The sequence below is a fragment of the Scyliorhinus torazame genome, chromosome 13, assembly GCF_047496885.1.
Source record: "Scyliorhinus torazame isolate Kashiwa2021f chromosome 13, sScyTor2.1, whole genome shotgun sequence".
Taxonomy (NCBI): domain Eukaryota; kingdom Metazoa; phylum Chordata; class Chondrichthyes; order Carcharhiniformes; family Scyliorhinidae; genus Scyliorhinus; species Scyliorhinus torazame.
The window spans coordinates 129907074-129921400 of NC_092719.1; the positions used below are offsets into that span (position 1 = coordinate 129907074).

General features: G+C 45.8%; 1 protein-coding gene and 1 pseudogene across 6 annotated transcripts in view; both read left to right on the top strand.

Annotated features, from left to right (window-relative positions):
• Positions 1 to 14327, top strand: part of sumf1 (sulfatase modifying factor 1) — a 296237-nt gene that overhangs the window by 218520 nt on the left and 63390 nt on the right. For 4 of the 6 annotated variants that reach the window (XM_072472146.1, XM_072472145.1, XM_072472143.1 and 1 more), the window contains one exon: positions 11403 to 11842. The exons of the other annotated variants lie outside the window; for them this stretch is intronic. In XM_072472146.1, the coding sequence (XP_072328247.1) occupies positions 11403 to 11516 (114 nt within the window). In that variant the 3' untranslated portion in view covers positions 11517 to 11842. Of the gene's footprint in view, positions 1 to 11402; positions 11843 to 14327 lie in introns of those variants that run through there. 6 annotated transcript variants of the gene reach the window in all.
• Positions 3507 to 3653, top strand: LOC140388671 (U1 spliceosomal RNA; annotated as a pseudogene).

A 14327-nucleotide genomic window follows, 5' to 3' on the forward strand; every position in this document is an offset into this window, starting at 1 on the left:
TGCCAATAGAACCAGAAGCACGAGGAAACACTACTTCATGTTGCAAGTGGTTAGGCTCTGGCATGCACTGCCCGAGACTGTAATGGAAGCAGATTCAATCCTGGGGTTTGAAAAGGATTTGGATAATTATCTGAAGAGAAATAAATTGCAAGGCTGCAAGAAAAGGGACCAACTGAACTAGCATTGTCACGATGAGTCGAATGGTCTCCTTCTGTGGTGTAACCATACTATGAGGGCATCGCGATAAGATGAAGAGATTTCATCTAAACAGTTTTAGTTTAATTTTGAGAAAAATTGTTTCTTGACAGGTTGCTGCGATTTTGGTGATTAAAATGAAACCAACCAGTAAGTACTACAGCACTTGGTGCAAGGAGGCTGCAGAACGCACTGGTTTCGCCTCATTACAATCAGCTGCTTTTCTAGTTTATTTAAACTCCGTCCACCCTGAACTCAATGTGGTTTACAAAAACTCAGATTAAAGGTTAAAACTGATTCAAACTCAGAAAGGTGTACATACTCTCGCAGTACAGAATGCCCTGTTGCCTAGGCCCAAGCAAAGTTCTAGTATTTCCTCCTCCTTTTGTCCCAAAACCGCTCCAACTCTTTCCACCTTCAAAAACCTAGCTCTTTTACCAAGCTTTGGGTCATTTGTTCTAATGTATCATTATGCGTCAGAGTCAGGTATTGCTTGATAGCGCTCCTGTGAAGTGTCTTCCCACGGTGCTGATTTTGTCTTTCAGTTTTTAAATCGTCAATAGCACCATTTCAGTAATAGCTTCCAGATGAGAATTGATGGATTAAGCTGTCTTCTTTCATGAATGTTCAGGGTTGTGTTCTTTTGAGGTAGGCCCTCACTGGAATTTTGACTTAATTAGTGCTGTGATGTTTGTGTAGAATAGATTTGTGTTCACATGCTAATCGGGCCATGATAGCACCTTGCAGAGCCACACAGGAGTGGTATTTTTAACCACAAGATGCAAAAATGGTGGTCAGGTCTTGAGGGGACAAATGGACAACACCTTATGTGGGCAGCATCACCTTGTACCAGCTTGGAGAAGTAAAATATTTATAAAAAAAAAAAAAAAAAATTTAGAGTACCCAATTAATTTTTTCCAATTAAGGGGCAATTTAACGTGGTCAATCCACCTACCCTGCACCTACCCTGCACGGGCAGCACGGTAGCATTGTGGATAGCACAATTGCTTCACAGCTCCAGGGTCCCAGGTTCGATTCCGGCTTGGGTCACTGTCTGTGCGGAGTCTGCACATCCTCCCCGTGTGTGCGCGGGTTTCCTCTGGGTGCTCCGGTTTCCTCCCACAGTCCAAAGATGTGCAGGTTAGGTGGATTGGCCATGATAAATTGCCCTTAGTGTCCAAAATTGCCCTTAGTGTTGGGTGGGGTTACTGGGTTATGGGGATAGGGTGGAGGTGTTGACCTTGGGTAGGTGCTCTTTCCAAGAGCCAGTGCAGACTCGATGGGCCGAATGGCCTCCTTCTGCACTGTAAATTCTATGAATCTTTGGGTTGTGGGGGCGAAACCCACGCAAACACGGGGAGAATGTGCACACTCCACACGGACAGTGACCCAGAGCCGGGATCGAACCTGGGACCTCGGCGCCATGAGGGCTAACCCACTGCGCCACTGTGCTGCCCTGAGAAGTGAAATCTTGAGGTCCAAACATTCATGTCACGAGTACACCCTAAAACCTCAGAGTCACAAAGTAAATAACTCTAAAGTCCCCCGTCAAATAAAATACACTGGAAGGATGGCATACATTCAACAAATACATAACGTTCTTGAACAAAATGGACCCAATTTAATGCCCTTCCCGTGTCAATTTCGGTGGCAATGGGGTGCCCCGATTAAGTTCTATAGAAGCCTTTCAATTTGCTTTAAATGTCTTTTTTTCAAATTAGACGATCACCGAACCTGAAGGCAAGCCTCAAAATTCTTCTAACTCTCAATATCAGTAGAGATAAAATGCCAGCACTGCAGATGTATCATAAACTTAAACTGTTTATTTTAATTCATGTCCCTCAAACTGTTGGTTTATTTCATTTAACGGGTCAACGGCAAACACTTGTAATGACAAAGTGATAACCAAAAAGAAACTCTTAGTTCCTGATTGTTCTTGATACTTGCTAAAAGGAGTGATGGTGATGTTATTTTGGCTTTCATATGAATATCTAGGAACTGGACGTGTGAAAGGAAGAAAGAACTTGCATTTATTTAGTTTCTTCATGATCTCAGGATGTCGCAAAGCACTTTACAGCCAACAAGGTTTCTTTGACGTGCAATTACCCTTGTAATATAGGAAATTCAGCAACCAATTTGCACAGAGCAGGCTCCTCTAAAGAACAATGAGATACTGACCAGGTTTATATCGATGATTTTGAGGAATAATTATTGTCCAGGCCAGACCTGCGCTACGTACAGTAACACCGAGAGTGCCTCACACCTGATGACCAGGGTTTTGCCCGCAATGGAGAGGGAGCGTTGCTCCCACCATCCCAGTTTCTGTCTTACCTTGGCTATGCACTCCTCCCAGTTTTGGTGCACGCCCCAGCCGCTCCGAACCATATCCCCAGCACCTTCAGGTAATCTGACCTGACAGTGAAGGGGACAAAGGGCCGGAAGGCCCAGTTCCCAAAGAACATGGCCTCGCTCTTGCCGCGGTTTACCTTGGCTCCCGAGACCAGTTCAAACTGGTCGCAGGCATTCAAGAGCCTGTGTACAGACGCGGGATCCGAGCAGAAGACGCAATGTCGTCCATGTACAGGGAGGCCTTGACTTGCACACCTCCATTGCCTGGGATCATCACTCCTCTTATACCTGGATCCTTCCTGATGGACTCGGCAAAAGGTTCCATGCAGCACACAAACAGGGCAGAGGAGAGAGGGCAGCCCTGCCTGACTCCAGATTTGATCTGCAACTTTTCTGATTCCCGCCCATTGATTGAGACTGTGCTATAGATGTTTGTGTAGAGCAGTTTGATCCAATTGCGAATTCCCTCCCCAAACCCCATTTTGGAGAGCACATCCATCATGTAGGTGTGCGATATTCTGTCAAAAGCCTTCTCCTGGTCAAGGCTGATGAGGCAGGTGTTCACCCTCCTGTTCTGCACATAGGCGATCGTATCCCTGAGTAGCGCGAGGCTATCAGAGATCTTCCTGCCGGGTACATCACAGGTCTGGTCAGGGTGGATCACCGACTCCAGAGCATACTTGACCTGATTGGCGATGACCTTGGCTAAAATTTGAGGTGCACCAAGGGGCGGGTAACAGTGTAAACCCCCCTCGGTCTGGGTCATTAACACTCCAATGTATAAAAGAAACATGACAATGTAAATGTTTAAGAAGGAATTGTAACGTAAAGAGCGATATGTGTGTAAAGTTATCAAAATTGAATGGAAGAAAGTCAAGGGAATGTGTAACTCTGATGGAAATGTACAGTCAAGACAATTCGAAATGTTCTGTAATGTTTATGATAGATTTTATGAATAAAGTATATTTTTTGGGGGAAAAAAGGCAGTTCGCCAGGACGATGCTAGCCCATTGCACTTCGGGTGTGCTGACGCCTGCGATGTCCCCAAATGCGGGATACTCGACTGCAAAATTTGTGGTAGTGGGGGACTGCATTCGCGCTCTCCCCTGATTTTAAAAAATAAAAATAAAAATATTATTGTCCAGGACACTGGGGTAAGCTCCCTGCTCTTCGTCCGTGGACTATTTTGCAATTACCCGAGAGGGCAGATGGTTTAAATTTCAGCCAGTGGAAGACTGTACTGACTGTGCAGCTTCACTGGATCTCAGTCTGGATTTCGAGTTGAAATCCCTGGATTGGGACTTGAACCCACGACCTTTTTACTCAGAGGGGAGAGTGCTACCACTGAGCGACAGATCACACCTGATCCTAAACAACAAATGACTTATCATTTCAGTTCATTAAATAAGTCTGGATTTTTAAAATGTATTTATTCTTTTATGGGTCGTGGGCACCATTGGCAAGGCCAGCATTTGTTGCCCATCCCTTAATTCCCCTATAACTGAGTGGCTGGCTCGGCCATTTCAGAGGGCAGTTAATAGTCCGGCACATTGCTGTGGCTCACTTAGACCAGACCCAGTAAGAGCAGCAGATTTTCTTCCCTAAAGGATGTTAGTTAACCCGGTGGTTTTTAACGACAGTTGCTGATGTTGCCTGGTTACCATCACTGATTCGTGTATTTCATTCCAAATTCAATTCTTTGATCTTAAATTTCACCAGTTGCCATGGTGAGATCTTGAAGCCATGCCCCCAGAAGATTAGCTTGAGCCTCTGGATTACTAGCTTGGTGATAATATTGCTTCGCCACTGTCTCCCAACCCCCACCAAATAGAAAGCTAGTAACAGTAATGCTGACCATTAACGACTGGATTGTTGTAAAAAATCATCTCATTCATTCAAGTCATTTAGGGGAGGAAATTTTCTAACAGTGCCCAGCCTGACCGACTTCTAACTCCAGGCCGAGAGCAATGACGGTTAACTGCCCATTGAACTGGCTGAACAAACCATTCAGTGGTCATGGAGGCAGAGCAGCACTGTAGCACAGTGGTTATCCAATTCCCTTTTGAAAGTTACTATGGAATCTGCTTCCACCACCCATTCATGCAGTGCAATCCAAATCATGACAGCTCACTGAGTTAAAAAGAGAATCATCAGGCAGCTATCAAATCTCCCCTTAACATTCTCTGCTTGCAGAAGAACAATCCTAGCTTCTTTTGTCTCTCCACAGAACTGAAGCTCCCCCTCCTAGCATCATAGGGAGCACGGTAGCATAGTGGTTAGCACAGTTGCTTCACAGCTCCAGGGTCCCAGGTTCAATTCCCGGCTTGGGTCACTGTCTGTGCGGAGTCTGCACATTCTCCCTGTGACTGCGTGGGTTTCCTCCAGGTGCTCCGGTTTCCTCCCACAATCCAAAGATGTGCAGGTTAGGTGGATTGGCCATGCTAAATTGCTCTTAGTTTCCAAAAAGGTTAGGTGGGGTTACTGGGAAAAGTTGGAAGTGTGGGCTTAAATGGAGTGCTTTTTCCAAGGACCGGTGCAGACTCGATAGGCCGAATGGCCATGTTCTGCACTGTAAATTCTATGATCTATTACCAGCACCGTCACAAGGGCAATTGTGATGGGTGGTAACTACTGGCCTTGCCGATGATGCCCACATCCCATGAATTATTTTTTAAAGTGGCCCAATCCAAGGACTTGATTGCGTAATTTAAATGTTAACTCAAGGTCTCAAACTTTGGAATTCCCTCCATAAACCTCTCCTTCTATCTTTCTTTTTTTTAAATGCTTCTTAAAACCCACCTCAGACCGAGCTTTTGGCCATGGGCTGTAATATGGCCTTATGTGGCGTTGTGCCAGATTTTGCTTCAACACAATCTTGGGAAGGTTTGAACATTTTCATTCCAGGCTCTATATGGAGTAGACATAAAAGATCCAAGGCATTATTTTGAAGAGCAGGGGCGATCTGACGTGCTCTGGCCAATATTTATTCTACAAACAACATGACTAAAGCAGATTATCTGGTTATTACCTCATTGCTGTTTGACAGGGCTTGCTGTGTGCAAAATTGGCTGCTTTGTTTCCCTCATTATAATAATGGCTAAACTTCAGAAGTTCTCATTGGTCATAAAGAGCGGGATTCTCCACTCCCGCGCCGAAGTGGCCGCGCCGTCGTGAACGCCGTCGAGGTTCACGACGGCGCGAAACGGCCCCTTTCCCGACCGATTCAGGCCCTGACAATGGGCTAGGATCGGGGCCGCGTCATCTACATGCGCCAGGTCTTGTCGCCCGCGTAAAGGCGGCGCCGCATAGATGACGCGGCCGGTGCCACATAACTGGCATCATCCGCGCATGCGCGGGTTGGCCGGCGCCAACACGCGCATGCGTGGTTGCCGTCCTCTCTAAGTCCACCCCGCAAGAAGATGGCAGACGGATCTTGTGGGGCCGCGGAAGGAAGGAGTTCCTCCTTCAGAGAGGTGGGCACCGTTCGCAGGCCACCCCACATTTGAGGTGTGATTTGCAGGATCTCCCCCCCCCCCCCCCCCACTCCGCAGCCCCCCCCCAGCGTTCACGCACTGTTCACGACGGCAGCGACCAGGTGTGGACGGCGCCGGGGGGAACCCGCCGTTTTGGCCTGGCCGCTCGGCCCATCTAGGCCTGAGAATAGCGGAGGTGCCGGAGAATCGCCATTTTGGGTGTCTCCGGCGATTCTACGGCCCGCGGAACTCGACGGGGCCGTTCCCGCCGCTTGGGAGAATCGCAGGAGGGCGTCGGACCGGCGTCCCGGGAAATTTTGGCGGTCCAGGAGATTCTCCCAACCGGCGCGGGAGTGAAGAATTTCGCCCAAAGTGATTTGGGACATCATTTTTAAACGCTAGTCCTTCCTTCATTCACCATGCACTAAAACAGATAACAATAGCATAGCCAAACCAGCTCCTGTCTATAGGATATCTGAAGACTTTAACTATTCTGCTTTGAGATCACTCAAAAAAAAAATAGAAAGCAGACCAGACTTAAACAATTGAATGTTTAAATCTAAGTGGATTATTTATTTTTCAATCTAAGAATCTCGAGCTATTACTTGGAAAAGTTAATCTGCCAAATGTCTGGGGAATTGGATGTCTTATTAACACAGGAAGATGTAGATTAATTAATGATGCTGTCATTTTCCAGCAGTCACCTTGATGCTGTTCAGGGTACAATGAAGTATGTTGCTGTTGACTTTGTACTTTGACCACAAACCCAAGTTTACTTTTATTTTAAAAGTACCTCAGACGTCCAGTTTTAGATAGAAGAAATCTATTTCTGGCCTTAATGTGATAAGGGTTTGAGTAGGAAAAACTGACAGGAAACCAAATGTCATCTGTGAAAAAGAGACATGGTTGCTAGGTAATGTTACTACACTCAACTGTTTAAATTAGATTCAAAACAGTTGGTCACTTGGATTCTTTCCATTGCCGATCTGTCTTATATTTTTTAGCCAGCCCTTAGCCTGCCTACAGCTGGTCAGCTATGGTTAACGGTAATTTATTTTGGCTACAATCGGTGAAAGTAAGAACATATTGTGGTCTTCATTTATGTAGGTGAAATGAAATGAAAATCGCTATTGTCACAAGTAGGCTTCAAATGAAGTTACTGTGAAAAGCCCCTAGTCGCCACATTCCGGCGCCTGTTCGGGGAGGCTGATACGGGAATTGAACCGTGCTGCTGGCCTGCCTTAGTCTGCTTTCAAAGCCAGCGATTTAGCCCTGTGCTAAATAGCCCCAGGTCAGTTCTAGACTGGAAATAAAACCTTTTTTTATGCCATGTTAGCTATAAATAAAGTGTAAATAAAAATGTGCAGAACTCTTGTTCTAAAAGCAGCCGTGGGTTTGCATTTTGGAGGCAAGAATGGGATGTACCCCTTAAGGCCACAATCATGGAAAGTCAGAAATCTCAATATTCTTCCCCAAGTTGAAGTATGCATTCAGAGGAAGGTCTAAGATGGATCCCCCAGCAATATAAGCCACATTTTAGGATGTTGATATTTCTGGGAGGGGAGGGGGGGTGAACGTTGACTCATGTGAAAGAGGTGCTTGATTAATCTATCATGGGCTGGATTCTCCCATCCCTCAGCCGCGTTTTTCTCAGCGGCGTATCGTTCGCCGGGAACAGGTGTCTGACACCCGTCGCTAGTCAATGGGTTTTCCCATTGAAGCCACCCCACACTGCTGGGAAACCCACGGGCAGGGGTGCGCTGCCGGAGGGCGCAAAGAATTCCGGCCCATTTAAAAAATATATATTAATGTGACAAAGTAGGTTATAAATTTCTCATTCCCCTTTTTTATTCCCTTTTTCCGTTGCCCCTTTGATAACCGCTGTCAAAATATAACTAACAGCCTGTTGGGGGCCATCTATTGATTATGCCAAATGTAAGACATTTCCGATCACACATCTGGTTGCAGGCACACACAGGGAAGCGAGGGTGGTTTTGCATCAAAGGTCTTTCTGAATAAAATGAACATCATTGAAAAATGGGTAATTTGTAGAAAATGTACTACAACGATTAAATTATGTTACGCTTTTATAAATAGAATTAAAATTGTCAGATGATATTTTGTGTGTATTCAAATCAAATGTGGAGTCTGTTGTGTTCTCACCGCTGATAATTAGCCAAATTATTATTATTTTTAAAAAACGGATCAATCTTAATTATGGAAGGTTTGTTATTTGGACAGAGCTGCACTATTGGCCAGCGCTGTAAGCATCACTGGCATTTGTTGCCCATCCCTATTTGCACCTGAAATTGAGTGGCTTGCTGGGGCCAGAAGGGCAATTAAGAGTCCACTACATTGCTATGGGTCTGGAGTCACATGTAGGCAAGACCTGGTAAGAAGGGCAGATTTCCTTCTCTGTAGGGCATTAGTGAACCAGCTTTTACAACAATAGTTTCATGGTCAGCAATACTGAGCCTAGCTTTGTCTTCCAATTAGTTGGATTTAGAATCCACCATGGTGGAATTTGAGCCCATGCCCCCTGGGTAGTGGATTACTAGTCCAGCAACATTACTTTCAGGTAGTAATGAACCGAACTGCAGAGCAGTTCTAAGCAAAATTATCTATTCCAGTTCCTGCGTTCTGAACATATAATAGACCCAGAATGCCTCTTTTTTTTAAATAAACAATTTTATTGAGGTATATTTGGCATATAAAACAGCTACATTATACCGTAGTGTACAAAAAGCAAATAAGACATAATGCAAGCATCAACTCCCTTCTCGCAAGAACCTGCCTAAGCAACCCCCTACTCTACTCTACCCTAACCCCCCCCCGACGATTAATTCTCCGCGAAGGAGTCAACGAATGGCTGCCACCTCCGGGTGAACCCTGACAGCGATCCTCTCGAGGCGAACTTAATTTTCTCCATGCGAGAAAGCTCGCCATGTCCGAAAGCTATACTTCAGATTTCGGGGGCTTTGAATCCCTCCATGCCAACAGTATTCGGCGCCGGGCTACCAGGGAAGCAAAGGCCAAGACGTCGGCCTCTTTCTCCTCCTGGACTCCCGGGTCCTCCGAAACCTCAAAACTTGCCACCTCAGGACTCATTGCTACCCTAGTTTTCAATACCCGGGACATGACGTCCGCCAATCCCTGCCAGTACCCCCTTAGTTTAGGACACGCCCAGAACATGTGTGCATGGTTCGCTGGTCCTCCGGCACATCTAGCACATTTGTCCTCCAGCCCAAAGAATTTGCTCATCCGGGCCACCGTCATGTGGGCCCGATGTACGACCTTGAACTGGATCAGACTGAGCCTGGCGCATGTTGCGGTCGTGTTTACTCTACTCAAAGTCTGCCCATGTGCTGTCCTCTATCTCCTCCCCGAGCTCCTCCTCCCACTTAAGCTTCAGTTCTTCGGTCTGTACTTCCTCTGCTCCCATTAGTTCTTTGTAAATGTCGGAGACTCTCCTCTCTCACACCTCCTCTGGAAACTACCCTGTCCTGGATCCCCCTTGGTGGGAGGCGTGGGAAGGATGGTACCAATCTGCGTACAAAATCCCGCACCTGCAAGTATCTGAAATCATTCCCTCTCTCCAGCCTGAACTTCTCCTTCAACACCTTCATGCTCGGGAAGCTCCCTTCCAGGAACAGATCGCCCATCCTCGCAATCCCCGCCCTCCGCCATAATTAGAACCCACCGTCCATATCCCCCGGGGCAAATCGGTGGTTACCAGATTGGGGACCAAACCGATGCTCTCACCTCCCCTATATGCCTCCTCCACTGGACCCAGATCCGTAGAGCCGCCACCACTATAGGGCTGGTGGAGTATCATGCCGGTGGGAGCGGCAGAGGCGCCGTAACTAAGGCTGCCAAACTAGTGCCACTGCACGAAGCAGCCTCAGTCGCTCCCATACCGACTCCGTACCCACCATCCATTTCCTTACCATGGCTATTTTAGCTGCCCAGTAGTAGTTGCTAAAGTTCGGCAACGCCAGCCCCCCCATCCCCTCGGTTCCTCTCGAGCATCCCCTTCCTCACCCGTGGGGACTTTCCCGCCCAAACAAATCCCAGGATAATTTTATCTAGCCTCTTAAAGAAGGACCGCGGAATGAAAATGGGGAGATGCTGAAATATGAACAAGAATCTCGGGAGAATCGACATCTTCACCGTCTGCACTCTCCCCGCCAATGACAGCGGGAGTGCATCCCATCTCCGGAACTCGTCCCTCACTTGCTTAACCAACCGGGACAAGTTTAGCTTATGCAACTTACCCCAGTCAGAATGCCTCTTTTAATGGAAAGTGGGAGAATGCCTGTCTGTTTCCATTATCAGGGACATTCTATTAAAATTATATCCTCATAAGTCACACATTTCACCTCAAAAGCCACAATTTCCGAGCTTCTGCATTTCATGAATGGCAGAGTTTTAACAATGGTGCAGGAACAGAAAGACCTACATATTCACTTACACTTATCTTCCAAGGTGGCAGGACACGTTGATGAAGCTATTTGAAAAATAAAATCTATGTGGGATCCTTTACTTTATAAGTAGAGACACTGGACTGAATTTTAATTGCTATGGAGAAACAGGTTCACATGCTTGCTGGGGTTTAAACCCCCAAAACTGGCAATAAGTCAGGCACATGACATGATTCTGCCCACTTCCGGGTTTAACCTCAGTGGGTTGGCAGGTGAATGGGAGATTCCTGTGGAGCTGTCGGGTAATTCAGTTTAACACAGAAATCCCCAATTAGCAGAGGATTTAACCCAACATTCTACCTTTAACAACCAGTGCACAGGCTTCCTTAGGGTAAACCAGGCAAGAGTATATTTGAGGGCACTGCTTCAGTGAAACTGACAGGCTGGGAAGTCTTCAAGGAGTGAAAGTGAATAGCTGCAGCCCTGCCTAGGTGAGAGGCAGGTTCTCATAGAACCTCTTCTGTGTATGTGATTTCACCAATTGACCAGCTCTTTCCAACTTCTTGGAACTTTAGTCACCTTGATTTGTATGTCCCTGTTGTGATATTGGAGTAAATAGGGAGAAACTATTTCCGGTCCCTAGTGGATCAGTAACCAGAGGAAACAGATTTGAGCTAATTGACAAAAGAGCCGGAGGGGAAATGAGGATTTCTTTTGCCGCAATGTTGTTACGATGTGGAATGCATCACATAAAACGGAAGCGGATTCAGTAGTAACTTTCCTAAGAAGATTGGCTAAATACTTGAACATGAAAACATTTCATGGTTCTCGGGAAAAGCATGGTGTGTGGAGGAAAGAGGAGTTTTATATCTAGAAGGTGTGATGAGCCAGGAGAAAATCTGAGTGCGCACAGACATTCCAACAGTTATATCTGTCCAGCTCTAACTTTCAGATGTCTTTTTAGTCCTATTGCTATAGATACCGCTGTGCTGCTCGTAGTCAGAACACACCCGACAGTTCTGCCTCCAACCTGGGTTTCCGCTGTGCTGCTGATGTTCTGCCAGATTACCTGAGATGATATTGGGCGAGCCATTTCCCGGGGAGAGCCAACATGGACCTGAGTATCAGCCTTCATAACAAAGAAGCTGAATATATGCCAAGAATGAACTTGCCCTCTCAGCAGTCGGCAACTGGAGCTTCCTGGACTCTACCAATAAGTTGATGAATGTACCATTCTCTCATTTCCAGGATCTTTCTATTTGGATGGCATGAAGTTAAAGGCACAGCACAGAGGCCTTGATATATTTGTCCTTTTCACTAGTGTCAGCTAACACCTTGGGACTCACTTAAGCAGGATTCTATCGTCGTTCATGCCAAAATAAAATCAATCCTCTTGCTTAAAAATGTCACAGTATGCTGCAAACTGAAGTAACACAGTAAGGCTGAGCTCAAAGCATTTTTAGACCAAACTTTCAGTCGATGGCCATATAAGACCAAGTCTGCTCTTCATCCGATGATGATATCAAATTGTCTAATTGAGGTTTGTTGTTCGTCTCAATAGTTTTATCATTTCTACGGTATACTTTACATGGCATAAGGTCAGTCTCCAGTACTGGATTAAGAAGGAGCTGAATTTTATGGCATAAGATCATCTTTATATAAATTATAATATTGATGATATGTGAAAAAAAGAAATAGGTGGCATCTCTATAACCCCTTCAACTTGCCCAGCATTACTGAAAGGGCTTCACTGTCAATGGGTTATTTTTTGAAGTGTAGTCATCGTTGTAACGTACGGCAACACAGCAGACAATTTTCATGCAACCAGGTCCCATAAATAGCTGTTTTAGCTGTGCTGGCTCAGGGATATATATTTGGGCAACTCCCCTGAGACTCCTCTTCAACTCATGTTGTGGAATCTTTAACATCCAGCTGAGAGCTGAGCCCGGCTCTCTGTGTAATGTTTCACTTGCAAGCCAGTGCCTCCAGCTTCCTCAGTCATGTACGGGAGTGTCAGCCCAACATTATTTGCAGAGGTCTCTGGACAAGGCATTATACCCACAAACTTCCAATTCAGAGGTGAAAGTGAGTTGCTGGTCACTGCTGCTTGCTAATGCTTGCTAGTGTGCTGTGGTACTGCAGGTACTTATCTCCCTGGCACAGGAGAGGAAAGGGGAAAAACTGGGATGAAAAATGTGTTTGGACGGTGGGTTGGGCATCATTTAAATATCAGTCCTGAAGTTGTAATTTTTTTTTTTTAAATTCCAATTAAGGGGCAATTTGGCGTGGCTAATCCACCTACCCTGCACATCTTTGGGTTGTGGGGCTGACCCATGAAGACACAGGGAGAATGTGCAAACTCCACACAGACCCGGGGCCAGGATCGAACTCTGGTCCTCAGCACCATGAAGCAGCAGCGCTAACCACTGTGCCACTGTGGCACCCACCTTCAGTTTAATCTGTTATAAAAACTTATGACCTATTCGGTGTGTAATGGTAAAAACTTATGTTCTGAAACAAGCAGCAACTCAAACCAAAGCTGATCCATTTGACTCTAACATTGGCAACTGACTTGACAAAGTGGAACACTGCAAGGGTATATCTATTCATAAAAACAGAACAAATCCAATCTAGCCAATCACTGCCCCATCAGTCCACTCTCAATCACTAGCAGAGTAATTGAAGGTGTTCTTGACAATGCTATCAAAGGGCATTAATTCACTAATAACTCTGATGTTTAGTTTTGGTTCTGCCAGGACCGTTGAGGCTCCAACCCCTATTGGTCTACATATGGAAAAAGCTGAGTCATACATCCCAGGGACATTGCTGCAAGAGTTCTTCAGAATGGTGTCCTAGGCCCAGCCATCTTCAGCTGCTTCATCCTCCCCTCCATAAAATGTCAAAAGTCTGGACATTTGCTCATGATTGTGCACGGTTCAATTCTATTGGCAATTCCCCAGATAATAAAGCAATCAATGACTGCTTGCAGCAAGACTTGGGAAACATTCAAGCTTGGTCTAATAAATAACGAGTAACCTTCCAACCACAGAAGTGCCAAGCAATGACCATCTCCAATAAGAGAAAGGCTAACCACTTCTGCTTGATTTTCAACAGTATTACCATCTTCATCCTGGGGGTTATCATTGACTGGAAACTTAACTGGTCCAGTTACCTAAATACTGTGGCTGCAAGAGCAGATAAGAGATGAGAATTCTGCAGTGCGTAATTCACCCCCTGACTCCCCAAAGCCTGTCCACCATCTAGAAGGCACAAGTCAGGAGTGTGATGGAATATTCTCCACTTGTGTGGATGAATGAAACTCCAACAACACTCAACGCCATCCAGTACAAAACAGCCCGCATGATTTGCAGCTTACCCATCACTTTGAACATTCACTCCCTGCATGCACCTTGATTGCAGTGTGTACCGTCTACAAAACCATCTGCAGTGACTAGCCAAGCCTCCTTCACACAGCATCCTGACTGGAAAATATATTGCTTTTTCTTCAGCATCGCTGTGTCACAATTCTGGAACTTCCTATCTAACAGCACCTTGGAGCACCTTCATCATATGGAATCAGTTCAAAGCGGCGCCTTGTGTTCTGAAGGTCAATTAGGGATTAGCAACAAATGCTGGCTTAGTCACATTTGAAAATGAAATGAAAATGAAAATCGCTTATTGTCACAAGTAGGCTTCAAATGAAGTTACTGTGAAAAGCCCCTAGTCGCCACATTCCGGCGCCTGTTCGGGGAGGCTGATACGGGAATTGAACTGTGCTGCTAGCCTGCCTTGGTCTGCTTTTAAAGCCAGCGATTTAGCCCTGTGCTAAACGGCCCCTGCATTTCACGAATTATTTTTAGAAACCAATGTGTTGGTATACATATGTGCA